The sequence below is a fragment of the Puntigrus tetrazona genome, chromosome 5 (genome assembly GCF_018831695.1).
Source record: "Puntigrus tetrazona isolate hp1 chromosome 5, ASM1883169v1, whole genome shotgun sequence".
In the NCBI taxonomy this organism is placed as follows: Eukaryota; Metazoa; Chordata; class Actinopteri; order Cypriniformes; family Cyprinidae; genus Puntigrus; species Puntigrus tetrazona.
Window position 1 is genome coordinate 11,153,038 of NC_056703.1, and position 16,852 is coordinate 11,169,889.

The 16,852-nt window shown below is 37.7% G+C and overlaps 1 protein-coding gene across 1 annotated transcript; it reads left to right on the forward strand.

Moving 5' to 3' along the window:
* Positions 1-1,501: 1,501 nt before the first annotated feature.
* rnf128a (ring finger protein 128a) lies at positions 1,502-16,515 on the forward strand. Its single transcript, XM_043240865.1, has 7 exons — positions 1,502-2,085; positions 3,230-3,474; positions 10,681-10,752; positions 12,643-12,725; positions 12,845-12,941; positions 14,873-15,044; positions 15,737-16,515. Exons 1-7 carry the CDS (start codon positions 1,665-1,667, stop codon positions 15,826-15,828), a joined length of 1,182 nt encoding a protein of 393 aa, XP_043096800.1. The 5' UTR covers positions 1,502-1,664; the 3' UTR covers positions 15,829-16,515.
* The last annotated feature ends 337 nt before the right edge of the window (positions 16,516-16,852 follow it).

Genomic DNA, 16,852 nt, shown 5'->3' on the forward strand with positions numbered 1-16,852 from the left:
AAGAAAAAGTAGCATTTTGCTCTTGTTTCTCATTTGCAATTGCTCTCGTGGCCTCCTTCCACAGCTTCAATTGCGATTGAAACTACTACAATAGTTAACGGCTTGAAACTTTTACTGGGAAGAGCAAGCAAACCCGATACAAGTGAGATGAATGAACAGAACTGAGATGAAGGAGCCCGCTGGTGGTGATCAGGTGGAACTGCAGATAAACCCATAGCACCTGCCTTGGGCTGTGTATAACATGCATTTCCTGGGTTTACCCATTTGCCTTTAAAAAAACAACAACTGACAACTCAATTTTGCCCATATTGATTTTTGCATTTGTAAAGGTAATTTATAGCGTATACCTAATGTTGGTTTGTTGTTTGTATTTCGAATACTATTGTATGTCTGATACAAGAAAACTATCAACAATAAAGAATGTTAAAATGATTCAGTAATGTTTGTTTCCACACTAAGAAGTGGGAAGAGTAACATGGTGAGAGCACTTCTCAAAGTCTAGCAGGAGAGGGCGTCTTTTAACTAAAATACTGCGGACTAAATATAGACTAATATGCTTCTACACACTTTCATACCAAGGGTGGAAATATTAAATAGCAAATTAGAAATGTTATATTTAATTTCACAAATGAAATTTTTCTTCATGTTTATTTATTTGTTTTAAAATAAATAATCTTTTTTTTTTTGCCTATTTATAATAAGTAATAATTCTTTACATTTATATAGTGCTTTTCTAAGCAATCACCAGAGGAGACATATCCTATCAGTACATATAAGGATGATTAGATTTATTAGCCATTAAAACACAGCTCAGACATCTAGAATGAAACAAGGCAAAGTTAGACCAGTATTAAACGACTAAATGTATACATCTAATAGACAGTGAATATGGGTCTAGGTTAAAACAAGACTAGATTCGGGCTGTAATTTAAACACATTTTATTTTCTCTCAAGTAGCTGGATAGGTTTAGAGGAGTAACATTTTTGTTGTAGCCTACCTCAACTTAAATTCTGTCAAATATTTTTACATCCATTACAGGTTTTTTTGAACAGTTTTCAAACTTTATACACAAATCAATAAATTACGCACAAAATGAGTCATATCTCTCAAAATATCTAAACACATCTCCAAAGCGAACATTCATAGACACCTTTGCCATCACATTAATTCATGTTAGATTGTTGTGTGTTAACGCAGAGTTATATTGTACAAAAAGTGTTTTATTAAACTGAAAGCCAAATCAAAATACGAAAATCAATGTAATGTTTCGCAGATTTGGTGTGTGGTTCTGGTGTGTCAGGTTTCAAAAATTGTATAAAGTTCTGTGTGTTGAAAAATAAACTAATAAATAATTCGACCACTTCGCAAAAGCAAAGACTGTACAATACCTAAAAGAGACTTTGGCAAGAGCACGAGCGAAGCGAGAAAAACAGCGTGTATTGCTTTAAGAGAGCGGTGGGCGTGGCTTCGTGCGCGGTGACCTCAGCGAGGTAGAGTTTCTGTTTAGTTGCGTTACAAAAACACCTGTAGGCGCTCAGTAGGGAGCTATCGATTACTTGACTTTGCGGGACTACTTCTGGGTCATTTTAATAACCACATTTATTTCAAGCTTTGAACTTTGACCTGAACCGAAGGGATCAGCGGCGGGGTTGGTGTGCCGATCATGGGGCTTCTTGCGAGTCGGGATGTATTTTCGTGGCTGCTGGTGGCCTCTGTTTTTCAGGTGTCGAGTGTGTGTTTCGCGCAGGCCAGTTACCTGTGTACTGCATACCTGAACATTTCCTACTCGATCCCTGACAAAAACTTAACCACCTGGTTTCGAGAGGAGATGGGACTGTACGGACAAGACTCACCCAAAACTTCTGTTGTGGGGAACGTTTATTTAGCCGATCCGATTTTCGGCTGTGAAGAGGGCACCCTTTACCGGCAACCGAACGACTCGAGGGGCTGGATCGCCTTAATTCAGCGCGGTAACGGCTGCACGTTCACCGATAAAATTAACGTCGCGGCCATGAACGGAGCCGCAGCCGCTATAATATTCAACGACGATTTAGAAAATCGGGTCATTCAGATGTCCCACCCAGGTAGGTGACCCAACTTAGGACGACAGCCGGGGTGCCGCACATTTTAGTATGCGTGTAAATACAAGTGTCTCGTTATTCGGATCAATTCTGGCCTCTTTTAGTTGTACGTTGTACTTTCTAACCCGGGGACTGTGTTGTGTAAGTTGTGTAAACTTGTCGGCTGATAGGACCTCCCCTACGCGGAGAAGCGCAAACTCTGCTCTCGCCTGTCCAGGATAAAAAAAAAAAAGAACTGGACTAGAATCGCATTTTAGAGCTGCTCCACAAAATCCACAAAAGAAGGAGAAATTCGCTGAGCAGTGACTTGATTTCCTGAACGCTTTTCAGGTGGTCTGTAATAAACGTGTTTTATCACGTTGTGCATCAGGCCATAAAACTAAAGGGCGTGTGTTTAAGTAGACTTGCAACGCAATCATCTTTTATGATGGTGTTGGTTAAGATTTTGAATTAATTAGCAGTTTTAGTTCTTTTGCAATTTTTGTAGTTTTCTCGTGGTCGTTTGTTTTAAAATAGTCATGTTAGCACATTTTTATTTTAGGTTGGCCTTGTTACAGTGTAGTTATACGTTACTAAGTAATATTAGTTAACTACGTGTACTGTATGGTTAGGGTTTGGCTTAGGTCTTACTTGCATGCAATTATGAGTAATTTATTATTATAATGGTACATGTAAAATAAGTGTTGCCACGAAGTTAAACTGAATGAAAATGAGAATTGTTTCTTTGACAAATAGCTAAAATAAAAGTCGGTTTTATTTACGTTTATGTAAAGTAATGAAATGTGTTTTTATGGTTTTAGCTGTCTAGATGGCTATATTTTTCATAATTTTTTTTTTGCACACACTTGCAAGTAATTTTTCTGTCGTTTGCAGCGAAAAATATAATAATTCAGAGCTCAGATCTCGTTAAACGAACTCGTGTTTCTCATGCATGCAAGTTTGTTTAATTTCCTCTCCCTTAATTTACAACAGATATATTTGTGTGCGTTTTAGTAAACGAGTGGTGTGAAGTGATGTGGTGTGTTTGTTAAAGTTTCCACTCTGTCTTTCCTTCTCAACCAGCGGGTTGCCGAGCATTACGGTGTGTTTTGCTTTGCGCAGACGTGCCGCTCGTGTTCTCAGTATTCTCTCCTCTCTGTGTTTCTAGGCACGAGCATCGTCGCAGTCATGATTGGCAACTACCGTGGGATGGAGCTGGTCCAGCTGCTAGAGAAGGGCGTACCCGTTTCCATAGCAATAGAGGTCGGGAAGCAGCACGGTCCCTGGATGAGTCACTATTCGGTGTTTTTCGTCTCTGTCTCCTTCTTTATCGTTACTGCGGCGACTGTCGGATATTTCATCTTTTACTCGGCACGGAGATTGACCAGCCTCAGACAGCAGAACCGCAAACAGGTACGGCACTAGATTTGAGCCGCCGGTTTGGATGGCTTTAAGCAACAATGTTAATTTGCTGTTCACAGATTTGCACAGAATCATGTTATGGTGGTAATTACGATGCAATAAAACTGTATTAACTTCCTTATAGACAGTAGACTGCATCCTTATAGACAGAAAAATAAAACTAGTGAGTCAGTAGGAAAGAGTAGTAAAACAAACACTATATGAAGAAGTGTATTAGTGTTTTGTTTTTTAAGTAATAACATTTTTGCATAAATGATGGCTACCTTTGTTAATTATTGTGCAGTGGGTTCTCAGGCTTACTCTGCCATTCAAAGGTTTTAAAAGGGATAGTTCACCCCAAAATGATCATCCTTTCATTCACTCACCCTTATATCGTTCCAAACCCTTAAGAAAAAAATAACATACGACAAAAAGACGTAAGACAAACTCATAAGACAAAATAACATATTTTTGATGAAATCCAGGAGCTCTCTGACTCTCCTTAGGCAGCAAGGGTCCTTTAATACTGTTATTCAGAAAGAATACATGAATTATATCAAAATTACATTACAGCATAATGTTGCAAAGATTTTTCTTTCACTGTTCTTTTGAACTTTCTGTTCATTAAGAATCTAAAATAATGCGCATGGCATGGAAAGTATTAAGCAGCAAAACTGTCTTTAATATTTATGATACTAAGAAATTGTAATAATTCTTCAGCACCAAAATCAGCTTTGCTATCACAGAAATGAATTACATTTTAAAATGGTAATAATAGTTCACCATATTCCTGTTTTTATACTGTATTTTGTTACCTGGTATATAAGGATGTGGTGTATAAATGTGACATTTATGCGTGTACGTGTATAATGAAAGTCAAAGTCACAGCATTGTTTCTTTGTAGGAGGATGTGAAATGGTCTCTCAGTTGGCATGGCTCGTGAGAAACATAAGGTCTATAGAATGCGGTGTTGTAGTAGCTCTTAGAGACCTTGTTATATGCTGTTAATAAGCCTGCGCTTTTAAAGCCAGTCCTTCAATGAGAGTTGCCTCACAATTTTGTGGTCTCTGATTAATTAAGATTTGAACGATGTACTTGCACCTCATTTGGACTTGTTTATTACATAACATTGCTGTGACGGTTGTGGCGAGACTTTACCATCGACCAAAGCTGCCGGTAGTTGATCTGCATGCAAGTGTGGTTAGTAAATATGAATTTCAAAACCCAGATACTGACTGTGAGAACAAGTGACAATTTTTCTTATTTTGCTCAAGGGAAAAGAGGAAGAAAAGAATAAAAGGAAAGTAAGAGGCTAAGTAAAAGGACTTTTGAGCTTTGGAAGTTGAGCTTTACTACCCACATTTCAGTCATTGACCGGTAAATGCATGGTTTTGCTTTGTACCAAAAAAAACCGACCTTCTTTTCTGATTATGTTACGCAGTTTCTCATCCGAGCTCTTGTCATTGCAACACTGCTGGAGCACTCTATTGGTCAGACTTTCAGCTAACGCGACTAATGTCGCCTGTATATTTATAGCCAGTGTCATTATTATTACAGGTGTCATTCGTAGCTGTAACAAGAATAGAAAGGCTATTTACTTTGATTACTCATTTATACAGACGGTAGTTGATCTGCAGGGAAGCGTGTTACTAAATATGAATTTCTAAACCCAGATACTGACTGACAATTTTTCAAGACCTTGTTTACCATAAAGCATAGTTTCACACTCCATTCTTGCTTGTTCATTATTCCGGTATAACTAGCTTCTAACTAGTTGATCTGGTTTTACATTTCTTGGGTTCTGAGGTCATTCTTTTTTTCAACCCTAATGTCACCACTGTATGCGTATGAGTTTGGTTCTAAGATGGTATTAGGTCCTAGTATCAATGTTTTGGGTAATCGTGGTATTACTTTAGTATCAAGAAAATGCTTGATTTTTGGATAATGTTTAACTAAAGTCACAGCCTGTTTCCCTTTACGTTGTCGGAGATTATCTACACAAAGACAGTTTTTTTCAGTTGAAACTGATAAAGTGAGTGGGAATTTTTCTGAAAATCTTGTTTCTCAAAGGGAAGTACTGTGGAATATTTGATTATACAAAAACCAACAGACATTATTGTGCTCAAAGTACCGCTTTCAGTGGTGTATTTTGCTCAAAAGAAAATGGGAAGAAAAGAATAAAAGGAAAGTAAGTGGCTAAGTAAAAGGACTTTTAGACAAGTTGAGCTTTACTACCCACATTTCAGTCATCACCTGGTAAATTCATGGTTTTGGTTTGTACCAGAAAAACCGACCTTCTTTTCCTGATTACGCTACGCAGCTTCTAATTCGAGCTCCCGTCATTGCAACACTGCTGGAACACTGCTCAGACTTCCAGCTAACACGACTAATGTTGCCATATACACAACTCTAGAAGTTGTCAGATTGCCCTTTTTCCACACTATATAACTGTCTGTCATCACAAATGTCGCTTCCAGTCAACAAACATTTCACACTACAGAACTTGGACTGCAAATAGAAATTGTAATTAGAAATCGCTAAATATCTCATCAGTGACACATCTCTTCTCTAAAAACTTACTTACTTTACTTTTCTTATGATAGGACAGTGAGTAGACAGGAAACGAAGGGGAGAGATAGTGGGATGAGATCTGGAAAGCTCTGAGATCTCTCTCAAAGTGCATCGGCAGTATGAGGGGGTTGGCACCGACACAAAAGATCTTTGATCACGGAGATATTCAAACATGGCGATCATCACTCACGTGAATGAGCACTGTGTTGTTGACTTTTTTTTTATTGACTTTTGTCTGCAATCATTAACTGTTTCAGAGCTTCTAAAGTTCCTGATCTACAACAAAACAGTCAACCACAGAGGGTCCATGTGACATGCAGAAGTTTTAAGGCTTTGATGTTGGCCATCAGGACTGGTGTTGGACAACTTTTAAGAAACGACTAAAGACACGCCTCTTCTGCAAATACATAACTAATTTAATAACTGGTAATATAAAGGAGAAAGTGAACTCAAATCATCTTTTAACATTAATTATCATTTCATAAAAACATTAGAAATGAATCTCTTTTCATGATGCATACATCTGCGTTTTGTTTAACGAGAGAATTTAACAAGATTATTTTTTTGTTTAACGAGAGAATTGGAATTCAGTCCAATTAATGAGTTTCAGCGATTACTCGTTTGAACTCTTCTCATTGGCCACTGCATTCCTAAGCTACTATGAATTGTGTCTGATGGGTTAAAATGCACAACGTTATAAAAATGAAATATGTTGTAACATGAGCAGATCTTAATTTTATGACACAATCGACAGCAACAGATTTTTGTAATTAGAAATAGCTAAATACAGACGTGGACAAAATTGTTGGTACCCTTTGGTCAATGAAAGAAAAAGTCACAATGGTCACAGAAATAACTGTTATCTGACAAAAGTAATAATAAATAAAAATTCTATAAATGTTAACCAATGAAAGTCAGACATTGTTTTTCAACCATGCTTCAACAGAATTATTTAAAAAAATAAACTCACGAAACAGGCATGGACAAAAATGATGGTACCCCTAGAAAACACTGAAAATAATGTGACCAAAGGGACATGTTAATTCAAGGTGTGTCCACTAATTAGCATCACAGGTGTCTACAACCTTGTAATCAGCCATTGGGCCTATATATATGGCTCCAGGTAATCACTGTGTTGTTTGGTGATATGGTGTGTACCACACTCGACATGGACCAGAGGAAGCAAAGGAAAGAGTTGTCTCAAGAGATCAGAAAGAAAATTATAGACAAGCATGTTAAAGGTAAAGGCTATAAGACCATCTCCAAGCAACTAGATGTTCCTGTGACTACAGTTGCACATATTATTCAGAAGTTTAAGATCCATGGGACTGTAGCCAACCTCCTGGACGCGTGGCGCAGGAGGAAAATTGATGACAAATCTAAGAGGCGGATAATCCGAATGGTAACAAAAGAGCCTAGAAAGACTTCTAAAGAGATTCAAGGTGAACTTCATGCTCAAGGAACATCAGTGTCAGATCGCACCATCCGTCGTTGTTTGAGCCAAAGTGGACTACATGGGAGACGACCAAGGAGGACACCATTGTTGAAAACGAATCATAAAAAGCAAGACTGGAATATGCCAAACTACATGTTGACAAGCCACAAAGCTTCTGGGAGAATGTCCTGTGGACAGATGAGACAAAAATCGAAGTTTTTGCCAAGGCACATCAGCTGTATGTTCACAGATGAAAAAATGAAGCATATCAAGAAAAGAACACTGTCCCTACTGTGAAACATGGAGGAGGCTCTGTTATGTTCTGGGGCTGCTTTGCTGCGTCTGGCACAGGGTGTCTTGAATCTGTGCAGGGTACAATGAAATCTCAAGACTATCAAGGAATTCTAGAGAGAAATGTACTAGCCAGTGTCAGAAAGCTTGGTCTCAGTCGCATGAGGTCATGGGTCTTGCAACAGGACAATGACCCAAAACACACCGCTAAAAACACCCAAGAATGGCTAAGAGGAAAAAATTGGACTATTGTAAAGTGGCCTTCTATGAGCCCTGACCTCAATCCTATTGAGCATCTTTGGAAGGAGCTGAAACATGCAGTCTGGAAAAGGCACCCTTCAAACCGGACACAACTGGAGCAGTTTGCTCATGAGGAGTGGGCCAAAATACCTGCTGAGAGGTGCAGAAGTCTCATTGACAGTTACAGGAAGCGTTTGATTGCAGTGATTGCCTCAAAAGGTTGCGCAACAAAATATTAAGTTAGGGGTACCATCATTTTTGTCAGGTCTGTTTCATGAGTTTATTTTTTTAATAATTCTGTTGAAGCATGGTTGAAAAACAATGTCTGACTTTCATTGGTTAACATTTATAGAATTTTATTTATTATTACTTTTGTCAGATTAAAGTTATTTCTGTGACCATTGTGAGTTTTTCTTTCATTGACCAAAGGGTACCAACAATTTTGTCCACGTCTGTATCTCATCTGTTTTTGAAATTCAATTTTTTTGTGCAGGGGCATTTTTTTCCCCCATTTTTATTCCAGCATTATATACGCTCTGTCTATGTTTAAACTTGCTTTGAATTGACAATGTTAAAAGGATTTTGTGATTCATATTCTTGGAATTTCATGTTCTCTGTGTGACTCATGCTGTGTGTTTTCAGATAACACTAGTAGAATGAAAAAATCAGAAAGAGTTCCAAAAATACAATTTTAAAGGCCTGTAAGGTGTGCGAAGAACACATACAGCATGAGTTTTGCTGCTGCTGAAAGTCAGTTGTCAATCTCTTCAACGTGTTGACAGGCAAAACAAAATAGCTTCTGACACAGTTTCTTACAGTCAGTTGGACATTGTGTCTCATTCTTTGGGAATTATGATGTCTTTCCTCACTAAGACCTTTTGTGTGTCTTACTATGTTCTAGCATGAATGCATGTATACTGTTAGTCTATATAGGTCTATAAGTAAAAATGGCATCTTTTTTTTTTTTTTTTTTTTTTTTGAAAGGAGACAAAATGAGGCTGTGAGAAGTACAGAGTGTTAGATTGGTAGATTGTGCTGTTGTTAAACAACATACCATTTGTTCAGTTAAAGAGCTTTTTGAAAACTTCCAAAACTTGTGTGTGTGTGTGTGTGTGTGTGTGTATTTAACTCTGGAGTCATTCAAATAGGACGTTTTTGTTTTAAATAATGCAGGCTTGGGAATGGTGGAAAAATAAGTCTTGAAACACTTTTTAGATCATCGTCTTTTAACAGAAGTGCTTGGAACACCATGTCATGTGAAATGCAATCACAATGGTCAGACGTGTCCCTTTAGTATGTGTTTGCATAAAAAGTAGCACGGTGGAATGGAAAAATGTGTTCTGTGTGTCTGGCCCCTAAAGCAGCACCTGAGCAGACTTGCTTTTCAGCATACCAGCTTTGATTATTAACTCTTTCAGATTTGAATGTTTTAGTTGTTTTTTATAAAATGGACTTTTTAATTGAAAATCCAGATGCATCTAAGATTTGACTGCAGGGTGAAGTTCAGAATTTTGGTAATTACTATTTATTCCATATTAATTTGGACCCTTTCAAATGTGTTTCTGCACTTATCAGATCTGATGTCAGTCCCCACAGTGACTGGTAGAAGAGACAAATTACTTGCCGCTGGATTCTGATTGTTTTTATATTCTCACCCCTTTTGAGCAGTGGGTAGAGGAAGTTGTAACACATTTTGGGTTTGGTTTCTTTCCGATAGAGGATACATATCACTTTGTTCCAGTACTGTCTCCCTTTTGAAAAACACACACACATACACATACACACACACACACACACATACACATACACAGGGTTGAGAAAGCCTGCTGTTTAGTCTGTGAACACATACTGGCGGATATATACACACACACACATACACACCCCAGAGATGCTCACATTAAACTCTTCTGTGTGTGTGTTTGTGTGTATTAGTTATTCGAGCCCGGCAGGGATGTCTATGTCTGTTATATAAACGTTTCCATTCTTTGCTAAATGTTTTGTGAGGTCAAACACAACTATGTCTATTTAAACTCTGTATCTGCTGCCCTGTGTTAATATACACAATCATTTTTTAAATTTTTGCCTTGAAGAGAGAGAGGCTATTTTTGGATGAAATATTTTGACTTAAAAATATTTCTAAACTTCTTTTTATTTTCTTGCGTAAGAGGAAAGTCTCCCCTAAACTCCTAAACATTCATAAAGTGGTTCGTTATGAAACCTAACCAGCGGTCAAGTTCCTTTTTCTATCTGGACTGAAAGAGTTGAATCTGGATTAAGCTCTTTTGCAAGTGTGAATGTGGTTTAGCTGGAGCTTCTTTTGTTTTTGGTTATCTAACGCATTGACATTCATACATTTTTAAGTGTGTCTCGAGTGTCTGCATTCTTGTTGCAGTCACTATATGTGTGTGAATTAACTGAGTGAGCATGCCAGTTTATTTTTTGTAAAAGGTAAATGTAGATGTGCCTTTATATTTACTTAATAATACTGATCTTAAATGTTCTTCGTTGTAGGTGTTTGTACAGCAGCGCAATCACTTTGAAGCATGTGTATTGTTGAGACTCGTGTTACAGTTCTACAATATTCATACACTTCTTGCAAAACCGCTGAGACTAGATCAAAAACACCAACACACACATCCTAAGCTCTGTTCGCCTGTTCTCTTTTTTTTTTTTTTTTTCAGAAAAAGCTGAAAGCGGAAGCAAAGAAGGCAATTGGCCAGCTGCAGGTTCGCACACTGAGACAAGGGGATCAGGTACAAAACAACATTTTATTTTTTGCAGATGTAAATACAAACAAATAAAATTCTATTTATATTTATGTGCTTTTCATTGGATGTGAAAAGTGTGTGTGTGTGTGTTGCAAAAGTGTTAAATTAATTTTCTTTCCCATGAATCTACATCATAATAATAAAGCTATTATGATGGGGTACATCTTTGCAAATGTATTTTAAAAAAACTAAATTGAAATGCTTCCATTGCATAAGTATTCATACCCTTATCTGGCACAGTTGAAATTTAGCTTATATTGATTGTAGATGTTACTATATTTAAACCTGTGGCAAATGAAATTGGGTATGATTTTGAAAGGCACACACATTTTATTAAAAGCTCTAACCGCTGATGATGCATATCAGAGCAAAAATCAAGCATGGAGTTCAAAAGAAGTGCCTGTCGACTGCTCAGAAACAGGTTTGCGTCAAGCCACACATCTGTGGAAGAGTTCAGGAAAAATTCTGCTTCATTGAATGGTCACAGAAGGAAGAAGTCCTTAACGGAAGAAGTATGAAGCAACCAAGACTCTTCTTAAAGCTGGCCTCCTGGCCAAACTTGAGCAACTGATGAAGAAGGGCTTTGGTTACAGTGTTGACCAAGAACCTGATGGTTACTCCATGATCAGATGTTGAGATAGAAGGAATCTACAGAAGGACAAACATCAATGTAGTACTCCACCGATCTGGACTTTATAACGGTCTCCTCAGACACGTAAAAACACACTTGGAATGTACAAATAACCACTTAAAGAACTCAGACTGTGGAAAAACAAGATTCTCTGGTCTGATGAAGCATCATGTCTGTAGGAAACCACCTCTGCTCATCAGCTACAGAGTACCATCCCAAAAGTAAAGTGTAATGGTAGGCAGCCTCATGGCTCTGATATGATATGGCTTGTAGCCAGAACCATATCACCCTGCAGCCCAAGAGTGGTTGCGCATAGAAGCTCAGTTGAGATTGGTCAGTACTTGGATGGGAGACCTTCTGTCAAAACTAGGTTGCTGTTGGTAGAGGTGTTAGACAGACCAGCAGGGGGTGCCGGGGACATTATAATTTCAAAGGCCACCACCTTTCAGGTGAGACGTTAAACGTTCTGACTTTCTGTGGTCATTAAAAATGCCATTACACTCATCGTAAAGAGTAGGGGTGTAACCCCGGTGTCCTGGCCAAATTCCCTCCACTGGCCCTTATCAATCATAGCCTCCCAATAATCCACAACAATTTACTGTCTCTCTCTCCTCTTCACCTGTAGCTGGTGTGTGGTGAGCGCACTGGTGCAGTTCTCCTGTGGCTGCCGTCACATCATCCAGGTGGATGCTACACACTGGTGGTGGTTGAGGAGAGAGACCCCATCACATAATTGTAATGCACTTTGGGTGTATGGCAATACACAATAAAGTGCTATATAAATGATTAAGTGATTAATTCATTCAATCAATTGTGACAATTCTGTTTTTTTGTTGTGTGTGTGTGTGTGTGTATATATGTATATATATATATGTATATGTGTGTGTGTATATATGTATATATATATATATGTATATGTGTGTGTGTGTATATATGTGTATATATATGTGTGTGTGTGTGTGTGCATGCGTTTATTTAGTATATGTAATTGCTCATGCATTTGTACTTTTCATTTTCACAAAATTCTTCTGAAAATTGATATGATTGTGGTACGTTTTAGGCCACATGTAAAGGAATGCTACAGCACCTTAGTACATTAATTCAAAAGCTGGAATACAGAATAACATGTGTTTTATTTGCTGTACAAACAAAATATTTTTAATGACTTGTTATCAGCAGGATAACTGCAGATGAAAGAACTTGTAAACAATGTTTTGATGTGTGCATGTGTGTTTGTTCCGCAGGAGACTGGCCCTGATGCTGATGCCTGTGCAGTGTGTATTGACTTGTATAAACCAGGAGATGTACTATCAGTTCTTACATGCAAGTGCGTCTGTCTTTCATTCCGTTTCGTTCTCGCTCAATCAATATAATTTTCACTATAAATCAGAATTTTTACAGCCTTTCTGTGCTTAATGTTCCTGTACTGTGTTTTTGTGTTTTCAGTCATTTCTTCCATAAATCTTGCATAGAGCCGTGGCTGCTGGAGCACAGAACCTGCCCAATGTGCAAGTGTGACATTCTTAAAGCCCTTGGAGTTGAGGTGAGCTTTCACACCAAGAGGGAAGTCCAGCTAGCAAAAAAGAATCTATACTTTTTTTTATACTTCCCTAAACGTCATGGAGTCAAGTTTAAACGAAGTAAAAAGGTTTCGGGCACAGTCTTGGCATTAACACAGCAAAAAAATCTGAAAGGTTGAAATGCAATCAAACAGTAACTATTTCCTTTTCCCTCTGTTTGCATGGTAATAAAATGAGAAATTGCAAAATGAAGATCGTAATGTTACTCAAACAGGCTAAGGAGACAAAGTCAAATTCTCTCTGTTTGTCATGAGGAACAGATGTTCATAAGCTTTTTTTTTTTTTTTTTTTTTCCTGGTACCATGTGAGAAGTCATGTGTATATAGAGCACTTGCGTTCTGAGTCATGCAGTGTGACAGAGCAGAAGTTCATTGACGTTTGTGCTAACTAATTTTGGGTGTTGCTGACAGAGATATGGTTTCCTTTGGCCTTTGGTCACTAACATAAATGAAATTATTTATTGTAGCCGAGAGTGAAGGTAGATAGAGAACCACAAGCAGTGACACACCTCAGCTCAAAGTTTGTCACATGTTCAGCTGATGCAGTGAAATGCATACATAAGCATTATGAAAAATGACAACACAGAATTTACCGTGAGTCAGTAAGGGTTTTTTATTTCTTTCTTTATTTAGTTAAAACTTGTATTCAGCAAGGATACTCTGAAGTGATTAAAAGTGACCGTAAATATATTTTTCATGTTACGTAAGATTTCTACTTTACATAAACGTAGCATGTTTAAACGCGCCTTTTGAAAATAATAATGCTGACCCCAAACGTTTTCAACAGTAATGTATACTTAATTACACATTACATACAGCTGCGTGATTCAATATACAGGTATGTGGTATAAAAATATTTAAAATAAATGAAAAAATAAATAATATTATCATGTAGTATTGAGTTATGTCTAGCCTATGGTGGTATTCTCCTCTCTGCTGAGTGAGGCATAACTGGGATGCTTATTCCTGCTCACCTTGGTGAAAATATCTGACAGATTGGGCAGCACACCTATGGTGTTACATTCTGTTGCCTGTACCGTCCTTTATAAGTCTCTTTGATCCTGCTCCCATTCCAGGCAGAAGTACAGCCTGACAGGATGCATTTGACAGGATTACCTGTTGGCTCATCCTTCACTTCCACATGCAGAGATGTGAAAAAGTACAGCGTCCTGTCTCTTGCACTGCAGATAGCTTACTAGCTAATGTTAACCATAAAGCACATCTTATTTCTCTTTTTAGCTGTTGAGTGCAGTGAGCAGAGATTTACCATTTCATCTGTCAGTCAGACAGACTTTGTTGCCGTCTCTAAGGTCCTGTTGGTATTTTAATCCCAGTCCTAATGTAAAACAGCTTCTCTAGAGACTGGACGATGGCTGGGAGTACACTGGAAAGATTGGGCTGATGCACAAGGGATGGATTGTTCTGAACACTGGAGCATCTCCCGGTGTGCTTCTTGCGCTCTTTGGGAACCCACCTTTGTTCTTTATGTTCCAAACACATTCTCCTTTACCTGAGCCGACACAAGCAGCTTACCTTTTGTAAGGAGCGTTCATGAAAATGTTGTGTTAGTAAGTAACTGCCGAATCCTAATCTTGACCGACCTGTCATGAACCCTGATTACAGTAACTGGAGATTGGGTGGATCCTCTGTCACTTGTTGTTATAAAGATTGCTTTCACAGAAGCTGGACTACTTCTTACTCACCATGCCCTGTGTATACAGAAAGCAGCAGAATTGGCTCAGTTTTTTTTTCCTCCTTTGGCAGTGTGTATTATTCATTCACTGTTCAAGTCTAAGTCTGTAGTTGGAGGAAATGTCTAGTTTTGAGTCAGTGCACACACAAATTTGGACCAATGTTTGCTGACATGTTCTTTTCTGAATTTTTCTTTCTTGTAGATGGATGTTGAGGAGCAGCCACAGATTTCAGTGCCTGATTTCAGATCTTTTTCTACCTCTGAGGACCTGCAGAGCGAGACCGTGTCACAGACGCACAGTGAGACGGCATCCTCTGGATATGCGTCCATGCATGGAAACGAACACCTCAGTCCTGCTGAAGCTTCACAAAATGGTACGAAAAGCACTCGGTCACGTTTCTACCAAAATTTAACAACATACCCCAGTCAAGACACCTTTATTTGTGTAGCATGTTTAACTGTAACTTTATAGTCTTAAACAGGAAAAATAGTGTGTAATAAAAACACTCCCAACTTGTTATAAATATACAAATTTGCAAGAAGGCAGAATTTCTGTGCTGAATGTCACACATGAATGGAGTCATAGAAACATTCTTTTACATTCACGTTAGTTGTGACTGTGAAGAAAAAATAATACATAAGTTCCACCAAAATTTTATTTATTTATTTTTTTGGTGGCCCTAAATTGAATTTTCATGATTTTTTTTTTTTATAACCAGTGATAACCAGCAATAATCATAAAGTACTCCAGTAGGGACCATGTAAGTACATGTAAGTTACTGAAATTGTGGTTCTGGTCCCTCATGCACAAGGAAAACATGACACCATCATAGAAATATACAGGTCTTCTTTGCTGAAATTGCAGAAATACTGCCTGCTAAACACAACACTATCAGTGAAGCAATACAGTAGCATATTTAGCGATGCTGTCTATTTTAAATTTGTTATTTTATGTTATTACAGTTTTTTACATTTTATATTTTTGGTTGGAATTAACTTGAAAATATACTTGTGTTGATCTGAATGGAATGGTTTTGATCTTTGTTTTTGTCTGATTGGTTCGCAGGTGTGCAAGAGGAGCAGTTGGATGTGTCGCCTCACTATGACAATCTTGCCTTCGAGGGTGACGTTGACAACCAGAGTGAAGTCAGGACCTGAGCAGCACAAACAAACACTGATAAAATGCACTCACACACGAATGAGGGGTTTTGATTTGAGGACTTATCAAAGCACTGCTGAGCGCTTTTCTGATTAGTTTCTGACTAAGTGCCTATAAATTCTCTCTCTCTCTCTCTCTCTCTCTCTCTCTCTCTCTCTCTCTCTCTCTCTGTGTGACTTTGTGTCTGTGGGTGATCACAATGATTTCTGGGTCAATCAGAGGTCATTTTAATTGTGTGTGTGTGTGTGTGGTTGATTCAGGGTATTATGATTTCTGATTCAGGGTTTGATTCCTACTGTGGTTGTGTTCTGGTTTTGAGACTCCCAGCGTCATCGTGATAAGCAGCTGTGGAGACACAGAGAGAGAGAGAGATAGAGTGCTCCACCTGCTGTAAAACACTGGACTTAATGCATACTATACTTTTCCCCAGTTTTGTGGCTTATTAAATTATATTGTTCCAGTTTTGATGGAAATTTTAAATTTCAGAAATATTGTGCCTTACACACACTTATGTATGTGTGCAAATGTATATCACTTGTTGCAATAGGCATAGATATAATATTGGTGGTTCTGAAGGAATGAGTTCTCTTGATTTTAATATTTAAATAAGGGATGAAAATATTTCTTTACTCTTTCAAACGAATAGTACAGACATTAACATTGTAAATAAAATCTTTTATGAAATAGCCTGTGTTTGTGTGATTATTCTTATTTGGTTATCAAGTTATTTTTTATAAAGTTCATTTTCCTTAACTATTATAGAATCAAACCAAAAATGAATAAATCTACAGCTCGATCCAGTATAGTCTGCTAGTTGAAACTAATTAATCGCTTATTATTGATTATTTTTTTGTGAATCAGAAACAATATGTTTAATTTGAATAACTGAAAAGAAAATTCTGACATTGAACCAATATCTACTGATCTTCTAGACTTAAAATTGCGTAATTGATTAAACATTTTTTAAAGATACATATGCGAGATTGTATTCAGTTGCGTTTCATAAAATGGAACACTTCCGAA

Coding starts and splice junctions, on each gene's coding strand:
- rnf128a (XM_043240865.1), top strand. CDS start 1,665: ATGGGGCTTCTTGCGAGTCGGGATGTATTTTCGTGGCTGCTGGTGGCC. Junction 3,475..10,680: donor GACAGCAGAACCGCAAACAG/GTACGGCACTAG, acceptor TTTTTTTTTCAG/AAAAAGCTGAAAGCGGAAGC. Junction 12,726..12,844: donor CTATCAGTTCTTACATGCAA/GTGCGTCTGTCT, acceptor TTGTGTTTTCAG/TCATTTCTTCCATAAATCTT.